The sequence below is a fragment of the Vanacampus margaritifer genome, chromosome 11, assembly GCF_051991255.1.
Source record: "Vanacampus margaritifer isolate UIUO_Vmar chromosome 11, RoL_Vmar_1.0, whole genome shotgun sequence".
In the NCBI taxonomy this organism is placed as follows: Eukaryota; Metazoa; Chordata; class Actinopteri; order Syngnathiformes; family Syngnathidae; genus Vanacampus; species Vanacampus margaritifer.
Window position 1 is genome coordinate 12432338 of NC_135442.1, and position 24311 is coordinate 12456648.

Genomic DNA, 24311 nt, shown 5'->3' on the forward strand with positions numbered 1-24311 from the left:
TATGCGTGGTGCGCTTGCACCACATACACAATGAATAAATGGGTTAGTCGATGCCGCTAAATGTAGTGTGATAAAAAGCCTTAAGCATTTCAATCAAAAGTGAGCGTTATTGTCTTTTTAAATGCCAATACAATTATTTTCTTGGCTCTTGTTAGATTTTGCGAGTGATCCCAATGTCATGGTCTGTGTGTGTAGATCACTGAGATGATCACAAGCACAAATTTGTTGTACCTTTGTGATCAGAGACTGGAGAAGCACTCATGCCACCCAACTGCAGCTTGAATTATTTATTCCGAATAAGGTTAGTAGAGAACAATCTTCAAACAAACCCAATTTTACTTGCACGTCAAAATGTTGACACCGCTGTGCCATATGTGACTCTGATGCTGCTTTATCCGTTTTGGCACAGCCTGCGACTGAGATGTGCAGCTGCATATCTACAGTTTAAAATTAATGTTGCATCTAGAGTATTTGTTTGATGGTGCGTAACACGGCAATAAAAGGTGTACAACATTTGGTGGCCTCTGGTGGGTTGAATCGATGGCCCTTGAGCGCTGTTTTATGAGCAGAATAATTGATTAATCGGTCATTGCAAATTCTGTAGATTGTGGGGAATAAAAATAATAACATGACATAAGCAATGGTAAGTTTCGCTACAACCATGTTATGGCCCGACTCATGGGCTCCATTATTCTGCTCATAACAACTCTGGCATGGAAGCAGGAGTCCACAACGTTCAATCTCTAGAGGTGGGGGAATCAAATCAGATTGAAGGGACTTGCTTGGTTAAAACCTATGAAAGACTTGACCTCATGTTTGAAAATAGTGTTGTTTGTTTTGTTTTTGAAAGAAAGTTATTTTGGGTGTAGCGCGCCCAAAACTGGCAACCCAACAGTATCCTGTGATGTTGGTAGTGCAGAGGGCACCTTTTGAAGCATGTATCATAAAGAGGGAGCTCCAACGTTTATTACATTTGGATTCATGCTTTTTATAAAATCCGGGGGGGGGGGGGGGGGGGGGAGACAGCATGCAAACTTTGCATCACTATAAACCCCACAAAGACAGGTAAGCTTGAACAGTTTAGCGAACCGATAGCTGGTTAAACATGAAATTAGCTTCATGCAGGTGATGTATTAAATTGAGAAAACAAGATAATATAGACAATAAAAGGCTGGTTTTGTAACCACCACTCACAAACACAAGTGCAAATTGGCTCAAGTGCAAATACAGCTCGTCACCGAGCAAGATTGTACATTGAAATTCAGTAGGGACTGGACATGAAAACAGTTTTAACAGTTTATTGATCCTTTGATCATGCTCAGCCCTTGTTTTCAAAAGCCTTGCGCTGACCTTGAGTCAACCCAGTTAGGATGACTACAATCTACATAGCGGAGGATCCAGACAGACATAATACGATTTGAGTAACAGTGGCTTCTCTGCATGAGCAGACACAAAACTGAATTGGGTGCCACTAATGAAATATTAAACAGGAAATCTTTGAAAATGTCATTTAAAGAGTTCCAAAGACTCGCTGAATGCTGATTCTCCATTTCAAACGACGCTAAAAAAAGGATCACTTCCACATCACGGTCCAACTAAGAGGCAAATCAGCTGTGGGAGTGGGCGTAAGAAAGGAGTCTCTTCAGCAGAGAGCAATGGAATGTTCGTCTTTCAGCATTCGCTTAATAGATCACTACGATCGCTTGCAAAATAGCCTGTAGACTGAAATTTACGTTTGGAATGTGTTGAAACAGAAGTGTTGTTTGAGTCGCGCTACCTTCCAGCCATTTATTGTCCACAGAACTTGCCCACGTTGGTGTCATGGGTGAACCGATCTCAGCTGGCTTTGGGCAAGAAGCAGAGTAAACCTTGGAATGGTTGCCACTCAATCACAGGGCAAATATAGACAATCATTTGCACCTCTAGTCTGGACACTTTCACGTCTTCAAGGAACCTAACGTACAAGTTTTTGGGATGTGGGAGTAATTTGCAGGACACAGAGAACCCTTACAAGGCAACATGCGCATAATATCAACTTTTACATACAGTAAAATTACTATTCTGATTCTGATGCAAAGCTGTATTCCACAATGCCCTATTACATTCAGCAATTGTAAACATGCTGTTTATCTCAAAACTGTGAAGTAGCCAAGCAAACAACTAGGCCTTTGTTATAAAATCTTTTGCTAATACAATCAACAGAGGTGGGCAATTAAAAAAATGTTACTGGTCCGTCATCAGGCACCCTTTCGTCATCGTCAGTCCGCCGTCATTTTTTCAAACTGTAATTGTAATTTCTGACTGTAATTGTCAGTCATTTTATTTTAAATACGCTTCCGTCTTAACCAATTTAGGACAGACAAAGAGGTGGGCATTCCATCAGTCCGTCATTCGTCAACAAAACAGGCGTCTGAACACCCACTTCCATCACTGCTTAGGCCATCATTTTTTGTTTCTCGTCATTCATCAGCAAAATGGTTGTCAACCAACAGCCCGCCTCTGACGATCAGAATTCATTCTGTTTTAGTTAGTTGATTGTTAATTTTCCTAGTGGTTACTAAGTCAAATGTGACTCATGACCCAAGGTCTTCAATGGGGCTCCGTAACAAACAGGAGAATGCTGTCGAGCGGCCACATGTGCGGCCAGCTTGCTACTGCCCCTCCAGTGCGTCACGTGTACACACTCCCTGACGCATGACTTAGGAGTTGGAATCAGGCGTGAAAATCCACCCGCTGCTCCCGTCCCGCTCTCACCAGCTGTTATGTGCAGCCACACAGGTGGGGTCATGGCGTCTGTAGCCCAGGGGAGCTATCATTTTAAGAATAGTTAGTTTAGCACAGGAGGCGGATGGATGACATGAAGCGCGTGTAACCAAAAGCAGGCTTCCGATTTCAGGCTTTTGATATGCTGTTAGAATGGCCCCACATGATGACCTCTAAACTTTTTTTCCTTAGAGTTTTCTGCGTGTAAACATGAAGTAGCATTCTGTTGGCTACCTTTAGCACTTGTGCGCATGTACCTAATGTTATGGCAGGTTAGAATGCATTCTGTTCTCTATTGAAGACTTAACATGATTTGTTTCTATATTTGGCATTTTCAGAAGTGATTTAATGTCTTTTCAGGACAAGGTAATTGGGGCCCAATACATGCAGCATATCAGCAAGTAACAACTGGCATTTTACTGCCTCTGCCAAGAAAGCTTGGTGTATAAATGGAGCATGGACCATGAAGCAGCCCGTTCAATTATTTTTACATTGCAAAAAGTGCCTTTACATTAACTTTGGCACTCTGAGCTTCCCTAATCTCATAGTCTGCCACATTATGGTTGTACTGTATCACTGTGCTGATGTCCTATGAGTTGAACATAACAGTAGTGAATAAATTACGATTAAACGATCTATAGTGGTTGCTGTCACATTCATTAATGCTGCAAACAAAGTACCACCCATTGGTAAATATTGCTCGAGAGTTTCACAAAGAAATCAGTCTGTGCCGCTGTGCATTCACATCGTTCCACAGAATAAGTTGCGGTCTCGCCACCACCTGTTTGTTCATTTGGATCCCGCAGAGTGGAAAAATCCTTCATTGGGTCTTTGATCTCTGAATTGGCTGACATTGTCATTCAAGTGGTATTGGTGTCTCTAAAGATGACATATTCAGACCAGCCATTCATCTATTTTCTGCACTTGTCCTCCTTAGACTGGTATTTAACCAATCACAGGATGTTTGTAGATCTATTGATGGACAATTTATTTTAGAGTCTTTAATGAACCAATTTCTGGAGAATGAGGAGGGGGGGCTTGCTTTGAAAAATTCCACGCAAGTTCAGGGAGATAAAGTCTAGATACAAATCCCAAACCTCAGAAATGCTAACTGGGACAATCCTGCATTTTGTATTCCATAGACACTTTAAAATTTTCTTTTGACTACCATTCTACAGCCAAGGTCTGCCCCATATAGGATCAACATACACTCTAAAAACAGTTGTCAAAAACAACCCAACTGCTTACACAGCCCTCTCACCCAGTGGTCAAATCCAGAACTCAAATTTCATGTACATGACAAAAAAAGACTAACTTCATCTTCTTCTTCGTTTGGGGTGAAAAACAGACTGATCCACTACTTGAGTCAATTTAATCCAACTTTCTTGTTTGTTTTGCACAAACCAAACCAAAATTGAGTCGTTTTGTACAAAACAGCACAAAAAAATAGTTTTTGTAAAAACAACCCAGAAAGTTTGGTTCAAATGGACCCTTTTGACCCAACTGTTTTTTAGAGTGCAACAGTTCCAGGAAACTGGTCAAACTCAACTTAGTTGAGTTGATTATTATTATGTAAATAATAATTTACAGCATCACAATATTGCCTTTTAACTCTTTCACTGCCACTGACGTTAAAAGACGTCAAGTAAAAACCTACGGAGGGCTGCCAATGACGTTAAATAACGTCATCCAATTTTTTTATATATATTTTTTGAAACGGGTCCAGGCAAGCCTTCCGGAGCTGTGGTGAAAGTTTCAATTAGGTCTGTTGTGCCTAATGACTATTTTTGGCCCCTAGAGGGCAGTGATGACTCTCTGTTGACAAGATTGGGTGGGCGTCAGTAGAAGACGTGAGGCGGGGCTAGAGTGTTGAAGGGACATTGGCTGAAGAAGCCATAATGGCGGCCGCTTGCAAGCAGCTCACGGTCGAGCCGTTTTTTTTCAAAGACATTGACCAACGATAAAGAGCACATTGATGACGACGATGATCATCATCGATGATGATGATGGTGACTCCGAGGTTGATGCCGAAGTTGGAAGCGCTGATGCGGCGGCTATGACGACGTTATTAGGGGTCACGGGCGAGCGATGCTGACACCGGAAAACACGGAGCACAACGCTCAGGCGGACGTTTAATCGGACGAAGAAGAGTGCCCCGAGTCCAATGCATATTCATCGGAGGAGTGTGTACAGTCTGCTACTTGCTATTTATTCCCCGGAAAAAAAGGCCGTCAAGAAAGTGTAACGTTTGCACGCGAAACGGACAAATGCGAAAGTGAAAGTAAACAGTTGTGCGAGTCCAGCAGCGTCTCCTTGCACGCAGGAGAGCGTTACCAAAAGAAAAACTGTATTTGAAACATCCACATAATTGTAAGTAGTACCACAGTTGCACACATTTGTAAATAGTTTGCGAAATTGTTTTGTCAAATTGTTACACTGTTGAATGGAAATAAACGTATTTTGCAAACTAAAAACACTTTTTCATTGTTGGTGAAAGCGTTTTACAGAAGTAAAGCACTATTTAGGTGTTTGTGGCATCATTCATGGACAAAAAGAAGTGTACAATTCACTAGAGTGCATGAAATAACATCGTTTCACAAAAAGCTCTTTTTCTCCTGTTTTTGTTTCAAAACAGAGAATTTCGGTGAAAGTAACCATTTTCTATTGTTGATTACTGAATAACGGAATAAGGTAGAAACAAACTTTTTTTTTTCTGATGAAAGATGAGAGTCCAATCTTTCATTTGGTAGTATGTGTGTTTTCATAGTCGAAACACAACATTTTCTGTGGACCTTGAAAGATCAGTCAAAATGCTTAAATCGGCTGGCACTGGCGACATCCCGTTTCTGAAAATGTCTGGCAGTCAAAGAGTTAAGTAACATTCTGTAATAAAAAGAAAGGTGATCCTGGTTAATATTTTAACAATATCAATCCCTTTGGTCCGATGAGCTTGCTAAAAAAACAATATTTTCAAACAATGTAAGATAACGTCAGGCTGTCAGGGAGGTACAACAACGTCAATAATATTGAAACCTTCGAATCCTGTTCTTGCTCAGGTTACAATAGCTTACTTTGTTTGTGCGAGTTCCATTATTAAACTCGATTGTTGTAGAAATGAATAATAGAATAGCATCTTATTGACCAGGACTACTTCTCTATACGGACACAAACAAAACAAACAGCGCATCTGTCAATTGTTGGGTTGTTTTGAAAAAGTGTATCTTGCCAAAACTGAACAGGGATTGCTTCATCAAACCGCTCGGTTATAAAGCCCCCTCTATAAAGGATTTCCCCAGCATGTAAATCTTGTAATCCCCGCACCATGCACACCACCTGGCTGCCTCTTTTTACTTGAAATTCCATGCAACCAGGAAATGCCGACCTATAATGGAATCCACTTCATCTTCCCATTGTAGGCAATGTCATCCTCTCTGCCCCGATTGAGGCCGTAATGGCCAGTTACTTTAAGTGTTTGTCAGCTGTTGACTGGCCCGTCTAATGGAAGCTGAAGGCTTGGCTTCTATTCCTCGATTTGTTTCTCCATTTCGTGAGCACCTGTCTCGCGGCTGGCAGGCATCTGCAAACCTTCGATATTTCCATTCAACACTGGGAAATCGAGCTGTACGTTTTCCACAAAACAAAAAACACGATATCCCTCATCTGTCTCTTAAAACCAGTACAGATAATAAAACAGTCAATAAATATGGGGATTGGTGAAACATTTTAACTCTGTAAGTTGGTCAATAGTTGGTTAAGACAGCGCTGCGACACTGATTTATACAATTTATTGCTGTGGGTGATTATCACCGCAGGAAGGACATGCCGTCGTAACTGGGAGGACACAGCCTGAATTGTAATATGAGATGCTGCAGGGAGCTCATCAATCAAAGGTTCTAGAATGTGAGATTGCAGGCGGGCAAATATCACAGGAAAAAAAAATCTTTTTTGCTCTGTGATGTGGGTTACCTTCTTCTCGTATAAGCCCCCTGTCCCTGCATATCAAGCAATTCAGTAGGATTTCAAAGTAGTACTACTATGATTTGACACTATTTGGGGAATCAATCCTTCAGCTCATAGGTCATATACCTCATACTTAACCACGACAAATGGATTTGGTGAAAAGGTAATGCCTTAAACCCTGAACTGATTTTGAAATGTCACAACATAACAGTGACTTTTAAAATGAAACGGTTCCGTTCCATATACCTGTCAAAAACGGGCATTAACGCTACATTAGTATCTGGCTGTGGCATCGGGACTGATCTTGCTATATATAGACACCAACAGAATTTTGTCAGGCCTGGATGACTTTGCTATCTTTTATAGCTTAATGAGGGCATTTTGGATGCTTGCTTGCAATGCATTTATGAAACTCCCTGATATTTGACTTTACAAGAATGGCCATTTTTTAATCGCTTAAGGTTGACCGTTACCATCTATGAAACTTTTACCTCTCTTCCCTTTCCACATTTTTGGAATTGGTCTTGCTTTCTTTTGCTCCCTGGCAATAATACTAACAGGCTTAATGCTTTTAGAGCACTGCAGGGAGAAGAAGCGCTTCTGAAAATGCCATGTTCCTGATCTTTCCCTTTGTGTCTCACACATGTACTGCACATGAGGCAGTTGTACGCTTCAAGATTCTCTTAGTTCTGCACATTTCTGTAGTGTTCAGCACCCTGGAGGCGGATGTCGTTCTCTCTGGCTTTCACCCTTTCCTTACTTTCTTCTTCTCCCGACACCATAACTTATTTTCCTCTTCCATCGCTACCTCGCTGTCTGAGAAGCTTCATAGGGTCTTAGATCTTGAGGATGATTTTGAACCTCTCTCAGGAGGAGGGGACATTGACTGCGTCCACGTTCAGCATGTTAATAATTAATTCAAACATCGCTGGTTGGAGTTTATTCTGCTCCATGTCACTGCCAATTTGCCCCTTAAAGTTTTCATTGTAAAATTTAATGGGTGTGGGGGAGAGAGAAAAATGGGAGCATATGTTCATCCACACAATAGTGGGCAGGCTCAACTTTCATTATTAGCTTCAGAAACATAATAATAACCCCATCATTCTAGTACTGTTTACTGTGACAGTGTTATTTTTGTAACAAAGGCATTCAGCAAGCCAGATTTGAGATTACTTTCCTTTATTATTAATAATTAATGGCTGACAAAATAACACTTGAAGCTTATGACTGGTAAGTATAGATCTGAAGGACAATCATCTTGAACGTGGGACCACACCCACAGTATGGCCAATTATTCTCTTGCGGTGTGATTACCCGCAGATAAGTAATAGGTTTTGTGGTGATTAACATGCTATCGTTGAACATGTACATATTAATTACGTAATGCTGTTGTCATGTTGCTTTGGTCTAAGAACAATGACAGGCCATGGCTGGGCAAGCACTGACCACCAAGTTATCCAGTTCAGTTCACTATGCAAGAAGTGACGAAAAAAGAAATCCAGATCTGATTCCTGGTTTACATACCCTTTCGAGGTCTTACTTTTTGCTGCCAAATCAAAAAGAGAAATTGTTTCTACAAGCAATTAAACCAATCTATAAAATGCTTTGTAAGGTTAACTTTTTTATTCCATCTCTTGGGTTTTGGAGCCCAACACTTCAAAATGCACTTTGTCCTCGTCACCAGGGCTGTGTGTGACGTAACGAGAATCAAGAGTGCCTTTGCAATTACTCAAACGCACGCATCATATGCATCACACTGTGTGCGTGTCGACTGTGAAATAACGAGTAAACAGCAGCCGAGTCAGACCGTGACAGTGCAGCCTTGTTTAGTGGAGACGGTTCCTCTTCTCTAATATAAAAGTGACGTGGAGGAGGATGTCACTGTCAATAATCAAAATTTAAATTTGCTTAAGTAGAAATTTGTCTTATGGTGCCAGTCACCTCGGAGCCGGCATGCCATGCTGGTCTTGTTATTTGTACAGTTCGGTTATCAGGACGGAGCTCTAAAATTTCATATCGTTGCATTTACTCTCTCGTGCTCTTGTTGCCCTCTATATCACTTACACCCTGCAGCGATTTTATTATACACCTTCTTAGGTGTGTAATTATCACATGTCGTGGAAGAGTGATGCGAGTAGGCTTGAGTGCTAGTAGCCCTGAAACCCACTGAGAATAAGACAGTGGCCACAAATGATTGGATTACTGCGTCCCCCCCCCCTTCTTTTGAATAATCCTCTTTTGTTGCATCCTGACTGTGTGTGGATGCATGTGTGTGTTTTGGAGTCATCTGCCTCTGTCTCCTGGCAGCTCATGTACAGTGAGGTCGTGTGCAGGGTTCGTCCGCTGAGATGGAACAGCATCCCGCGCGAAACACATGCTTGATGCGTAGTGTGGGATGCAGTTATGACACACTGGAGGCAGTGAAGGCAGCAGGAGAGCGATGGAGATGCGTGTTAATAATAGACAAATCTGAGGCCTTATCCAGCAAATATGGGCACTCCGGGATTGACTCAAGCGTTGCCAGAGGTGAAGAAGAACTGTGAATGCGCTGATTGTAAAGGGGGTAGACTTGGATTATTGTGGTTGGGAGGTAGCGGAATGCCGTGATCAGTTGAAGGTCTGCAGGGTTTGGTATGTCATTGTCAGCTTCTCTAAACAGCCCACAGAGCGACAGGCACTTTGAAGTCTGGTAGAGCTGTTTAAATCCTGCCTGAAAAGACACAGAAGCGTAAGGCAATGAGAGGAGACGTAAGAGGAGGCTTGAAGGGCTGAGATGTAGAAGAAGGGATTGAAGGCGTTTGGAACACGGAGGAAAGGGGGTTAAAATATAATCAGGAGTGAGAAAGCAACTTTTCCTCAGCAGATGCCGCGCGGTATTTTGGATGCACGGGTAATGCTATATGTTTTGAGATGAGTCTCTGCAACATGAGAAGCCGGTGATGCAGCAGTGCCAAAGCGAGTGTCGCCAGATTAGTGTTCTGACATCACTGCGATGTAAAACGGGAATCGGGTCTGAGTCAGAATAGACGGCGGATCCTTTTACCCGATGCATCCCGTAATGCTGTGCCGCATTTATATTTACATTGTCTCAGAGGCAAACTGAACTTTGAGACATACTGTACTTAGAAATTCTAAAGCATACACTCTCGGGGAAAAAAGCACTGTATTGTGCCTTTATTGTGCCGTACATGGCTCATCATTAGTGTGGTATCCAGAAATGTGTGTTTTTACTATTTTCTCTCGTGCTCTTGTGCCTCATGCAGGCCCTGAAGAACTTAAATCGAGATCCTAAAGGTTGTGGATCCTCATGTAGCCACAGATAACCATTGCTCCTTTCTGGTGTAGAATATGACCACAACAATCTACTTCTTTAGAGGTCCACTGGCTTCTCTGCTGCATTCGGGCCTCTCCATTGTCATATCTGGTCTGGGACTGGCCTCGGTGAACTTAAACTGATATCATAAAGCCAAATGGAAGTCATGGGACCTTGATTAGTTCATCATGGGACCTTGATTAGTTCCAGATGGTCCTTGTTTCCATAGCAGATCATTCAATTGGTGTAATTTCTGACCTATGCCAAGTTTCTCATTCATACCCTCATACCATGACAAGTTCCTTTAGATCTGCTCTTAGGATGTCATGTCCAATTAATTTGCTCTTTGGCTATGTTGCTTGGTTCATACCCCAGTCTTGTGAATATTTTTTCATTAGTTATGCAAAGGCTTACGGCCATACTACCCTGAGAACGCCCGATCTCGTCCGATCTTGGAAGCTAAGCATGGTCGTCGGGCCTGGTTAGTACTTGGATGGGAGACCGCCTGGGAATACCAGGTGCTGTAAGCTGCGATTGGCTGGCAACCAGTTCAGGGTGTGCCCCGCCTACTGCCCGAAGCCAGCTGGGATAGGCTCCAGTGCCCCCCACGACCCTTGTGCGGACGAGCGGTTAAGAAAATGGATGGATGGTTATGCAAATTGTGCAACTTTGTTAAAGTTCAAAGCACATGTCGGAGTTCCTTATGAGCAACAAATATTATAAAAAAAAAGAAGTATTTTCACCAATTGCATCCTTCAGCCATACTCGTGTTCATTCTCATATTTTGATATGATTTATTTTGTCATGTACACAAAATTTGAGTTCTGCATTTGACCCATCACAGTAAACACACACAGTTAGTGGCACCCATTGGAGCAGGGGGCAGCTTTAAGCGCCCGAGGAGCAGTTTGGGACATCGATGTCTTGCTCAAGGACACTGCAGCCATGTGTCCTGGAATGGTCTTGAACCAGGGTCCCTAAAGTGGCAGCCGGCAGGTAATGTCCTGAACTGAATGGCCATGGCTGACCATGGCCCCTGTCTCCTAAGTATATAATTATCACTATTGGGATAAGTATACTTTTTACTGGGATTGTACCTTCAATCTTTTATAGCCTGGTAACGGTGTATGAACATGAAACAAGTACATAAGGGCAATTGGCCCTTTCATTGTGCCAGATAGTCTTAATTCTCATACCACAGTATTTTAGTTTAGCAATCTCTGATTCCTGGCTAACGCGTCCAATGCATTGGTTTTCTTATCGATTTGGAAATACTTTTAATGCTTTATATAACCACAGTAAACCAAATGCTTTCTTTTTGACATCGGAACTTATTGTCAAGGTTTTACAGCTGTATTACAAGGTCGACTAAATAAAACTCTTCAGAATTCTGACTGAAAGAGTCATTTTCACTTTGCTGACAATTATTGCAGCGCTTTCCTTGTTGAAAACTTCTTTAGCAATCACTATGCTCTTTTGTACCCTTGACTGTTGACTTTTACAGTTTGACAATAATAACTGTGCCTTTTTATTCTTGGAAACATAACGCTTACTTTGGAGTACCTATGGTTAGCCATATGGGGTCAAATAATGCACTGATTCCCAACCAGGGTATTGTGGCACACTAGTGTGCTATTAGAGATAATCAGCAGTGCTGTGGAAAATAAGTCAATTGCACCTAAATAAATGGATTTTTTTATTATTGATTACAAAAATAAATGTATTTCTTCTAACTATGGCAGTGAAATTTAAAGACCAATTCAGTGCTCCTCCATTCGATGGCAAAAGGTATAATAAACCTATGTATTTGCCTGTTGTCATTTATACAAAATAAGTCATGGCCTCAGCTTTGTATGAATTAAATTGGCCCCAATTTGACAACAAAGCTAATTTGTGACTAAATTGAGAAGAAATTATTATTTCATTGTACATAACATTTTGTGACATTTATGTTTGGCGATGTGCAGTGAGGTTTTTGTAATGTAAAATTGGGTGCCTTGGCTCTAAAGATTGGAAAACACTGTGATAATGTATATTGTACTGTATAACTGCAAAAACTCCTTACATAGTTACAAAGCTGCATGCTTGTGAATAAAGGAAATCAACATATTGTGTATTGTTTTAAATTGATCCTCAGTACATTTGTGTTTGAAGAGATACATTTTGCAACTGAGCCACAATGTACAAATGAGCAGTGCTAATAATGAACAGTATATAATTACAAAGCACTTAGTTTATTATCTAAGCCTTTAACAATATCCCTTCATGTATTCCCCGGAGTTTTATCTATGAATGTACCTTGGTGAGTGGGAGTTTTTAGCCCTCTTCCATTCTTGAAAGCAATATCCAGCGTTAATGTCATTTTAAGATATTGCTTGAATGGAGCTGATGTGCAGATTATTGTATCCTTTGGCCAAATTAAGCTTTTTCACTTCTAAATTTGAAATATTCACTTTTTCCAAGATGATAACAGTTTGTGAGTTCATAGCCGATCATTTCACTGGGGGTCCTTTGGAGAAACCTAACAATACATCATGATTTGTTTTGTCTTTTTGCTTTGAGTCACCATGGCAGCTCAATTTAAATCCTATTCGAGGACTCTTAAAGGAAATACAAGATTTGAGTGGATTTAAGCTGCACTGGAGTGTAATGGGCCTCATTTGCAGTTGACAGAAGACCCGACGCTTTAAGTACAGAAAGGAAATGATGAATGTGGCTGCCCGGAAAATTTGCATGACACACACCTCATACATATACAGTACAGTACATGTAAAAGTTAGGCATGCACATACAGCAAAAAAACCTCCCATTTCCTCCGATTCTGCTCACTGAATCAGAAAATGTGCAATGGTGTCGTCCCTTTTTTAGAGCGATATGCCAGTATTGAAGCAAGAGGCTGCTAACAAATACAATCCATGATCTCACACACTCACACACACACACTAATGACACAGAATAAAAAACTGAGCTGTGTAAGTGTAAGGGAAAGTTACTATGAGCGGATGGGAGGCTGTAGAAGATAAAAAGCTGTCTGGTGAATTATTAATGGCCAAGCATTGTGTCCACTGCCTCTTTAAAGACTCACACACACGCATACATACACACACAGCTGCAAATCCCAGTTGTTTGCGCAGACCGGAAACGACATACTTGTCGCTCTGTCTGGATTTTGGGCATGTGTAACTGCTCTGTTGTGTCCAGACCCAAAAGAGGAGGGGGGTGTTTGTAGCTGTTGGCTGAATGGAGAATGTTGTGTGTGAGTGTGTCGGGGTGCAAGTGCAGATGAAGCAACATTCACACACTGTCTGCCAACAAACAGTACAACAATCTACCGAAAAGTCATAAACAGCTTTCATTTATGCAGCATTCGGTTTGCTATAATAATTGGCGCATGTTGTAATCATTCGTGATTAAATGAAAACATGATTTATTCATGCTAGAGCATAAATGTGTAAATGTGTCTTTAAAAAAAAAAAGCCGTTTATCGGCAAAATACATATTTATTACGTTCCAGTCACAGTTTACCCCCTTTCGCTATGATGCATCCTTTAGCTGTAAACCAAATAGTAGGATTGGATGGCAGCTGTTGAAAAGACTAAGTGAATAATTCAAGCATTGAAAAACAGTGTGTACGTGCACACCTCAAGCTCACTCCCGAGGATGTGTACCTGCAGATGTTCCTTTTTTTTCCTGTGAGAGGTGCGGTGCGCAAACACGGGCAATGCTAAATATTTCAAAGTGCAGTTTTGTAACCCATGTTCTCGCTTTCTTCTCAACCTCTTCCTTTCCTCCCGTAGCAGGCGCCGCTGTGGCCCAGAGAGTGGTGATGGTGCAGAGCGGGCCGCTGATTCGGACCGAGGGCTCCCACGTGACCATCTGGTGCAACGTGACGGGCTACAAGGAAGGAGTAGAGCAGGACTTCGAGTGGTCCATGTACCTGCCGTCCGTACTGGACCGGGAGATCCGCATTGTGAGCACGGCCCAGTCCAACTACGCCTACGCCGTCTACGCCCAGAGAGTGAACAGCAAGGACATCTACGTGGAGAGGCTGAGCCGCGACTCGGCCATGCTGCACATCACCAAAGTGCAGGCCAACGACCAGGGCCTGTTTGAGTGTTACACACCCAACACTGATGGCCACTACCTTGGCTCCTACAGTGCACGCACCAACCTCACTGGTGAGTCTCACTGGAAAACAAGCATACATCCACTGAAGCACACAAACACACACACACACACACACACTGGAATATTACCATACATCCTCACATTTCAGGGACCCTTGGGTCACGACGCTCCTGACAGGTCAAGGTTATAAATGGCACGCTGTGTAAAAATATGTCGTGTTGCACAAGAAAGCAGCCTCAGTTAGGATTTGATTACACTGTAGGGATGTAATGATATCCAAACATCGCAATGCAATATTATCATAATTTTGTTGGGGATATAAAAAAAATAGTTTACAGTAGTGTAGAAAAACTTGCATCATAAAAGAAGGTCATGTTGTTGAGAGAAAAAAAAAGCACAATATTGTGTGTGTGTGTGTTTTTATTTTTATATGGGTCGGATAATTTTGTCCGGTGATGCCCATTTTATGAATTATCATGCGGTGCGACCAAAAAGAAAGAACCAAATTGGGACTTTTAGTTTGAAATACATTCAAAGACAGGAGTTGGTATCATCCACAAGATAGTTAAGAACCCTGAAAGCACTTATCAGTTGTCTCACAACTATGTGAAAAAGTTGCCCTAATAGCATCTAGTATGTAGTGGTCATATTTGGACATGTGGTATGATCGGCAAAAATATAATTTCTATAATTTTTTTGCAACAGACTTATTTTCATTATAATTTTGTTTGTGTGGCTAGCTAGCTTCTTTTGTTTAGAGGGCTCATTGGTTGCCTGTAAAATGTTATGTGGTGCGACCAAAAAACAGCATAAAACAAAATAAAACTTAGGAACCCATGATCCCAATTGTGACTGCACAAACAAGTTGCCACAGAGCAGTAGATACATCCCGTCGTAATCCGCTCCTACAGCTAATCTTTGGAATTTTGCTTATCTGGAGGGTAAGCTGTGGAGAGAAAAAAATTGGCATGCTAGAAAAAAAAAAAACCTGCAATTTTGGAATCAGCATGCCAATTGTATTTTAATCATCATAAAAATCTAACGCAACAGATTTTTTCCCCATAATTTGTCATCTTGAGCAGTTGCGACACAGTGGGCTGAACTACTGGTGATTCAGTCTAAAAACCAGCAAGACGAGGAAACATGCTGCCTCACCTCCTCCAGGCAGTGTGATTCAGCTCGATGTCAATGGTGTCGAAACAGAAGTAGAGTTCATTCAGAGACTGCCCCCCCCCCCCATCTAAAATAATTAATCAAGTAATAGGGAGTTAAGTTTTCTCATAATTAATCAAGTAAAGTTCGTCAAATGCAAGATCACGCGAGGATTTTACCATTCCGATCTATACTATGATGAACTGAACTGCACTGCAGCTTAAATGTCAACTTGAAAAGGAAAGAACTAAAAAAAGAAACCGACAATGCCAAAAATGGCAATGCAGCTATCACTTCTGATCTTCTTAGTTGTTTTTGGAACCTTGAAACTCTGAAAATTAAAGTTGTATCTCAGGATGAGGCACTTGAATTCACCCCAAAAAAGCCCTCAAAGCGTTTCTACTAGTACAGATGCTCAAAGGTGCAGGATGTCCTATAATGGTTCCCACTTTGGGAAGCCACTCAATCCCTTTAGGTCTTTTTCATGGGATTACAGCAACGCCACTAGCATTGAGACACATTTAGATGATTGGGCCCCCATTTGTGGTATACTGTTGTGCAGCCACATAAGGATACACACTGTGTGTTTAAGTCCCGTCAAGCATTTGGCTGACACTCAAACAAATGCAAGATGCAGAGTGTGTTAGCAGGATTGGAATCTCATCAACTTTAATAACTTTGCTCAACTTGTCTTAACTGCGGTCACTGGACATGTTGCACTGCAGGGTGTCACCTGTTCACTAGCCTACAACAACACACACACACAGACACACACACACTGCGTGTCTGCCCAACATGCCCACACAAGTGAGGACAGCTGCCATGGTTGGAAACTCCCTCGCAGTCATAATGAATGGCCTTCGTCTCAGGGTCAAAGAGCAAATTAAGCAACAAAATTGTCATCACAAAATTGTGAAAACCATGACACATTGAACGCATCAGTCAGAATTAGACATGCAAACAAGCATCCAGGAGGAGATCAAGGCTCTTCCTCTCTCTTTATAGATTATTGTCGTTACTGTTGTTTGTCTCCGAACTTTAGCAGTGTGTTTTGTGAATGTGGGCCGACTCTGCTGATAGCGCACGGTATTTATAGACGCGCACGAGAGAGAATGAGAGAAGCTGTTGTGGGACTTCATCCCTCACCCCCTCTATCCGTAACCTCTTAACCTGCTTTTGGAAGTCAGGGCCACGGGGCTCTGACGTTCCTTTGTGAATCCAAGAACAGCTGCACGCCATCTTCAAGCTCTGTGGACAAATGAGACCTTGACAGTTGACACCCCCGCCCGTTTGTGCTCAGCTCCCCACTGCGGTGGCTGCGTTCATCAGTCCTTGACTTTTCCTCTAATGTGCTTAGGTTCTTTTGATATTTCCGGGCTCTTTTATAAAAGGAATATATTACAAAGACCACCATGCCCTGTGAAACAAGTAGTAAAACCTCTGAAGTCATAATTATTTTTTAAACCCCAATTATCAGTTTAACAGAGCCCTTTTTTTTATGGTCAATCATGGTTCAATTTTCTTTTCTGCTTTGAGAAAGCAAGATGTGGATATGCGACAGTACTGCTGGTAACGTCTTGTTTTTCACCAAGCATGAACATAAATATAAGTGAATAATAAATGTTTTATGAATGTGACAGTTTCCCGGGGGACGATTTGTATTTGTATTGTATTTATGGGAAAAGCAGTGTAAAAAGCCACCCATTCATCTATTTTCTATAGCGCTTGTCCTCATTAAGTTTATGGTGAGCTACAGCCGACCTCAGCTGATTTCAGGCTAGCGTACTTGACTGGTTAGCAGCCTGTTTCAAAATAAGTGAAGCATTTGTAGGTGGAAAATCATCCCAACCTTCAGAAGTTCCAGTACAGGAAGCAGCAGGAAATGTCTTTACAATGCAGTGGTTCAAGGTTTTGGTGTCCTTATAGTTTCCATGGTTTTGTTTGCAAAGCTAATTACCTGCATCGTGTGTTCTAAAGTGAGTGCTTTATCGGTAGCTATCCGTGTGTCTAAACTTAGATCAATCAAATAAAAATGGGACTGCAACCCTGTGCATGCTGCCTTGGGCGGTGCAGTGGTAATATGCATGAGAATGTAGTAATTGACTATCACGGCACAAATACACGATTATTTCCACTAAATCGGGAACATCACCTTTCCGTGATGCTGGAAAAGGTTACTTTTCACTTTTCATTTTGGGTTTTGCCCGTGAAAATGTTACCTTAATGTCCCTGTTGAAAACATTTATTCATTGGCGACTCTCGGAATGCATTATATACATTTATTGATTTGATTAAAGATGACAGATTGATGAGTTTGAAGGCATGCGCCAGAGTTGTGCGACTCCCAGGCCACAACAATAATGTACAATACACAAATACAAGGGATGTACCAGAAAGTAATTGACACCATGTTTTAGTATTCTGGTTGTATGTATCTAATTATGACCAAAATATTAGAAACACTTTTCTGTGTCATGAAGTGTTGTGTAGGTTTGTTTATCGCCTGCATGTAGTTAGCATGACACATTTGTTCATGGATTTGTTTTGTCGTAATAGGCAGTAAAAGTCAATGCAGCATTACGTTTGTCTTATATGCTGCGGGCCTGACATCATAGATGTATAATGCCTCAATAGAGCACGCAATATCTGTAAAGCACGATATGGATAGCGGCCCTATTGAAGTGGTGCAATACATGACTTGAATACTGTTAATATAATCTTATGGATCTGGTAAAATTATGGCCCAAAATTTTTTTTACACTTTTTTTTTTTTGTATTTTGGATTGTTGTATGTGGGTTAGGACTACAATAAAGCAATTACCGGTAAATTCCACTCCACAAGAGATAGACGGATTTGACCAGGCTGATTATTGCTAGTCACCATTTTGACAAATATCAGCATTGATCTTTTTTTTCAAGTCAGGCAGTTGATAATAGATCATTTAAAACTGTGTTAAGGGAAGTATTCAAATTTTCAGCTAATTTTATAACAGATGTTGCTGACCTTGGGAACTCTCTACACTTTCTGTGTGGGTGTTTTTTTTGTTTTTTTATTAAAACAAAGATATGTAAAAATGTAACATTTCAGAAATTGTGAAATTTTGGAAAACTTTATACTTATTTGTTTTCTATTTACTAGTTTAAGCTTTCATTTAACTTTTTATGACATGCTGAGCTCCCTGAACGTTTTCTATTTTTTTTTTTTAATCTTAAAACAAAGATGTCTATCGTCTGATTAAAAAGACAAAAAAAAATTGCAAATCTGAAAAGTTGGCAACAAACATATGCCCAAAAACATTTCCACAAATTTAAGAGTTGGAGTTTGTATTATTATTTTTTTTTATTTTGCCACCAATATTTTCCCTTGTAGTGAAAGTGAATATCTGATCCAAATGTACTGGTAGGTTATTAGATTCCTTGACTGCTCATAATCTGGACCGGTCCTGAAAAAAAACCCACATATTGGATATATATATTATATCGCTCCACTCCACTCACTAAAACGGCCATACTACTTCGCCTGGACCATGTCTTTGGAAGTCAAAATCTGACTTGAATTTTTTTGTTGGAATTGAACACAATCTGTTCTGGGACACTGGTTGCATTCAGGTTTGTTTTCAATTTTTAATCAATGGCTTCACATTAAAAAACACGCTACCTTAACTACGACAACAAATTGTCACTCTCATACAATGCTTGTTGGATGTACAGGCGATGTTTCAAATATAACTCATCTGTAACGGTCACCATGCAAGTGAGTCAGGTTGCAGAAAAATTGAAGTTATCCACTGTTAATAATAAACCTCTACAGTATCTTATCTTACTGCTTTGAATGAAAGTCCACTCAAGTCTATTTTACCCTGAAAATGTTTTTATTACAAATGTTACTGCATTAATATTAACTTATATTTATTATATATTATTTATATATATATAATAATAATAATAATAAATAAAATATATTATCATATATATATTATATTATTATAATATTTATTTCCACTGGATGTAGGTACAGCACTCAGTTTAAATGCATTACAGCTCATACTGTGTTTTTGTGTGTGTCTGTTCTCTGTCTTTGGTGAAATGTGTGAAATCGGATAAGTTCAGCAAGTCGAGAGGTCGCTTGTACGTCTATGTACACACCTCCGTTTTTCAGATCTTGCGAGCGTTTGTGTCCCCCACAAGATTGACTAAGCGCCATCTGTTCCATTCGTTTGTGCTTTAAGTCTGTTGGACTTCCTCCTACACGTTCGATCGGTGGAGAAAAGGACAACAGGCCGACATGGCCGTCATGGCCGTCCTTATCCTACGCACCAGCCTGTGTGCGAGCAAGTCCAACAAGCAGCGGGACGACCGACTAGTGCGCCGCTACTGCTCTCAGAAGCCTCATTTCATCCTTGTCGTTGTAAAATGCACCTTAGGTGTCGCCTACAAAATGGAGCCTTTGTGTTCCTGCAAACAGTCCTCCTATACCAGTATTGGGGAAAAAAACAAGCTTTCCCCTTAATCATTAATGCTTAATTGGACAGAGACAGTGTCCATCTTCTGAACATGTGAGCATTTGGGGAAATAAAGGAAGTGACATGCAGAATAAATGCTGAATTGGGGAGACAGAAGTAACGCTAGTGGTTAGTGGGCCAATGCTGAGTCGCGTGTGACCAATAAATGATGAGCTCTTCAACTCAAGTGCTGTGTGATTGGTTACACCTCCCCCAGGCATTTTCCGCCATACAACCGGCGCCATATGGGTGCATTTTAAATAGTCTCTGCCTGATGCGATTGCTAACGTGGCGACTTTCTCCCCCTCGTGCGGTTTCCAATTGCCATTAGCCCGCACAAATTGAGAAGAAGACTTAAGGTAGATGGAAAGGTTGGGATTTTCAATGGAGGCAAATGACTTTTTTTTTTTTTGTTTAAACCTGGCTGCCAGGCTTCCTGCAAAATGCCACATTTCTCGAGTCACACAATTGATTTTCTTAAAATTTATGGTCGGCGTCTCCCCCCCCCCCCACACATTCTCACTGGAGGATATGAATCCATTCTCATGCAGAAATGTGACCCTGTTATAAGCAAAGCATTCCCAAGATTAGTGTCTGCTTTTAGCTCGTTCTCCTCAGTGTGGTTCCGTTCCTTACGCTGTTTTTATTTCCGAGCTCATCAGTTGTAAATAATATCTGATATTAGGGGTGTAACAAAAAAAACGATTTGAACCGGAAACCCGGTTTTGAGTTTAAGGACGCGAGTGCGCCGGCACACGGACTAATGAATCGGTCTAAAAATAGCATGAACCGGTTGATGGCCCGGTAAAGACGTTATAAATCGGTTTTATGTTGCTGATACAGCTGCTCAAAACTGCTTTATAAAACAACCAAAACAGTCCAATTGCGATCGATTCAATGCCATCAGAATGAAATGTGCTGGATAAATGAGAATATTAGGTTGAAACTGCATTTGCTTCTAAGTCGGGAGACTGTGTTTGTTTGGGTGGGGGGGGAAAAAGTCACGCGAGACTTGTCGCAGTTATGTGACGTCAGATAGCGCTGAGTTTGGCAGGGAGGAAAGTTGAATGAAGACGCGGACAAGATTCACAACATGCTGCGGCAAGTTTAATGTCCAAAGTATCGAGATGTTTATTTGATATGAACAATGGAATACTGGATAAAGGTGTCGCCATGTACTAAGACTGTTAACCGCGAGTGCGGCAGATGTACGTACACGCTTAATTAGATGGCATGAAGCCGGTGTTCAACCGCACGGTCAGAGGGGAGGACTTCTTCCAACTAAAACACCCAAAACTCAACTAGAGGATTGGTAATAATGGCCTTAATAACCCGGTTTGTTGTTAAAGATTTAAGCCATATTGCGTTGCGGAGAACGAGAGCTTTCATGACATGATTAATACATCAGCACCCCTGATATGATGTGCAACTAGATTCCTGTCGTGACAATAACGTCGTAGTTGAGTTGTTTTTTAAAAGTCACACACAGGGAAAAACAAAATCATGGGTTGAGTGGAACACAGCCCTCATTACTGATAATGGAACATGATTGGTGACATCATGATGATGATCAAGTTCAGCTATTTTTTCACAAGAAGAAACTTGATAAGCATTAAGCATACATCAATTTATTCACTGCATGGGTGGGTAATACACAGGAACTGTCACAAAAGTAAACATAATAGAAAGTAACTGAGATCTAACTGTTTTAAGTAAATTCGTTTACATTTAGTAAGATGGCACTTTGAAAAAGATAATCATTTATAGCTACAACTTAGGAGTGTAGTATTTTATTAGGGAGATGCATGTTAAAACAGCATTTTAAAAGACTGATAGTTACCAATTTGGTCTGTAACATGTCAGAACATTACATTACATAAATATTGCTTACTGTTTTTCAAAATAAAAGCGGAGGTTTGTAAATGTGATTTAGATTATTTTAAATTAAACAAAATATTCAAACAATTAATGGAGTAACAAAATAATTGTAAATATTAATAATAATTGTAAATTTGACATTTGACTAATTGTTGAGTAATCAAATAATCGTTGCACTGCTACATCAAATCGTAATCCTACTGAGTCAAACCGAACCGAATCGTTCCATTTTAAAATCGAACCGTCCTTGTATCGGATCGCACACCACATATCGAGATGTGTATCAAATTGTCTTGATTGGAGAGATTTACACTCCTATCTGATATGTATCCTTCAGCTTTTCAGTATCAATTGCAGTGGTGGAGTACCATTTGTCTGTTGATTGATGTCATTTCTGTATTTCAAAATAACCTGTACCCATAAAAGCTCAATTTGAAAATATCATTGATTGTGGTTATGGAGTAAAATTCATGCCACTAGTGTTGCTTGCATGCAGCAGAGCCCCGCGTTTATCTGTCCTTTAATTACACGCTGCCTTGCTATACAAGCTATTACCATCCCCAACACACCTCGGGGTACAAAACTGGTATAGGCGTAATATCAGATAATCAATTTGTCAATTAATTGGATAAGAAATAATTAGTCTATAACAGGCTGCAGCATCATAGCATCATGCAATTGTAACAAATTGAGTCAACTCAAAAAGTTGGATCAGTCCATTTTACACCCAATTCAATTGGGTTATTCAGTTAACCCAAACAGTTGGATGAAATTAATAACCAACAAAACAACTAAGGAAATTAGTTGACCAAAATACCAAAAGGAAGGAAACTCTACCCATGCACTTTGGGCTAGACTTGCGCTGGGCACTAAAATGGAGCCTTTTAGTGTTGGTATTGTTATATAAATTTGCCCTACTATTCTGTAACAGTGGAGTGGAATTGCAGAATGTCTTGCAGACCGACACATTTTCAGAAAATTGGCTCATGTAAGATTTTCATACATGATCGATTGGTAGACACTCTATAGCAGGGGTGGGCAAGCTCGGTCCTCGAGGGCCGGAGTCCTGCAGGTTTTGGATGTTTCCCCTCTCCAACACAGCTGATATAAGATAAGATCATGAGTAAGCTCTGCATAAGCCTAATTACTATCCTGTTGATAGGAATCAGCTGCGTTGAAGCAGGGAAACATCCAAAACCTGCAGGACTCCGGCCCTCGAGGACCGAGTTTGGCCACCACTGCTCTATAGAGATCCACCTATTCGTATGACATTGATAAAATGTAATTTTCCTTGACAGGCATTCTTTAAGTTTTTCATATAGTATGGTCCGCCTACTAAATTCACCCTTAATAAGCGAGACCTAAGCTGGTCGCTGACAATGCAACCTTATCTCCCAATTTCCCAGATGTGCCCCTGCATCTGACTCCTGGACTCAACATCAATCCAAATCTCCAGAGTCAATTTAGCTCGGCCCATGCCTCAGCCTTAAGCCGGTGCTGGCCAGGTCCGCGCGCGAGTTTGTCAATACAACTGATTGAAGCACCTGACAGTGCCGGGTGATGGAGGGAACTAGCGATTGAATAGACACCTTCGTGGAAGAATAGTTTTGGGGGAGAAAATACCGATAAGCATCTTCGGAGAGACACGTGGGAAACCTTATGTTGACAAGTGGAGAAATAGTGGGATTGGAGAAAACAGAAGGGTGGATTGAGGATGGAAAGTAGAGATGAATAGACAAGGGAAGTTGTATTTCTGAGTCTGCTGCTATTGATTGGGACTCGAGGCCCATGTGACACCGGAGCATTTTATCTCTCGTCTCTCCTTGGAGGGACACTGCCAGCTTCCCTCTCTGGCCTCACCCTCACCTCACGGTTTCATTCCCCCGCTCGGCCTCTTGTGGAGACTTTAAGCCGCACGCTAGGCAGGAGTCCAGATGGAAAGAGATTCTTATCGCGGTGCCTGGCTCGACTTTGCCTCTCACATCCCATTTACTTTAGCGGCCAAGGCGCTGCGACGTTACTGTCACTGTGTCCTCATACACGGGACGCACGCACAAACACACACGTTCCTCATTGTCACACTGCGGCTAGCTGTCAGTCAGCGGACAGCTGGCACCCCTACAACTGAGTCTGAGACTGTTCAGTAGTGTTGCCTTTGGATCTCTGCTATGGTGTCTACTGAAGAGGGCCATAACAACCTCGCGGATGTTAGACAGTACAAGTACTGAATACTTTTGGAACAATATAACAAATCAGACGCCTCCATAAATTCTAGTCTCAACATGATCAGCCGTGCTTTTTACGCTTGTCATTAAAGAATATATTTGTAAGGAAATTTAAATTAGTATGCTAATACATCAGTCCCCACGAAGCTTGCGCAGAAGAAAATCACATGCTATATACTGTATCTCATTAGAAAATGCTAATTTACGTCTGGTTCAGGTGATGCTGAGATAGCTTGCATATATTGCCAAGTTCTCATCACACAGTTCTCATCACTTCACACCTTGATATATATATTACGACACAAAAGCAGGCAAGAAACCGATGTTGAAAAACAGAATATCTTTCTAGCAAAAAATAAATAAAAATACAACATAACAAAAGAGCGCAGG

General features: G+C 41.1%; 1 protein-coding gene and 1 non-coding gene across 4 annotated transcripts in view; both read left to right on the plus strand.

The window, feature by feature from the left end:
* igsf3 (immunoglobulin superfamily, member 3) overlaps positions 1 to 24311 on the plus strand; it is a 106945-nt gene that overhangs the window by 12117 nt on the left and 70517 nt on the right. For 2 of the 3 annotated variants that reach the window (XM_077579433.1, XM_077579434.1), the window contains exon 3: positions 13834 to 14214. In XM_077579433.1, the coding sequence (XP_077435559.1) occupies positions 13834 to 14214 (381 nt within the window). The remainder of the gene's footprint in view (positions 1 to 13833; positions 14215 to 24311) is intronic. The other variant, XM_077579435.1, reaches the window with a different exon arrangement.
* Positions 10445 to 10566, plus strand: LOC144061039 (5S ribosomal RNA). Its single transcript, XR_013296067.1, has one exon. It is a non-coding gene; the product is annotated as a 5S ribosomal RNA (ribosomal RNA).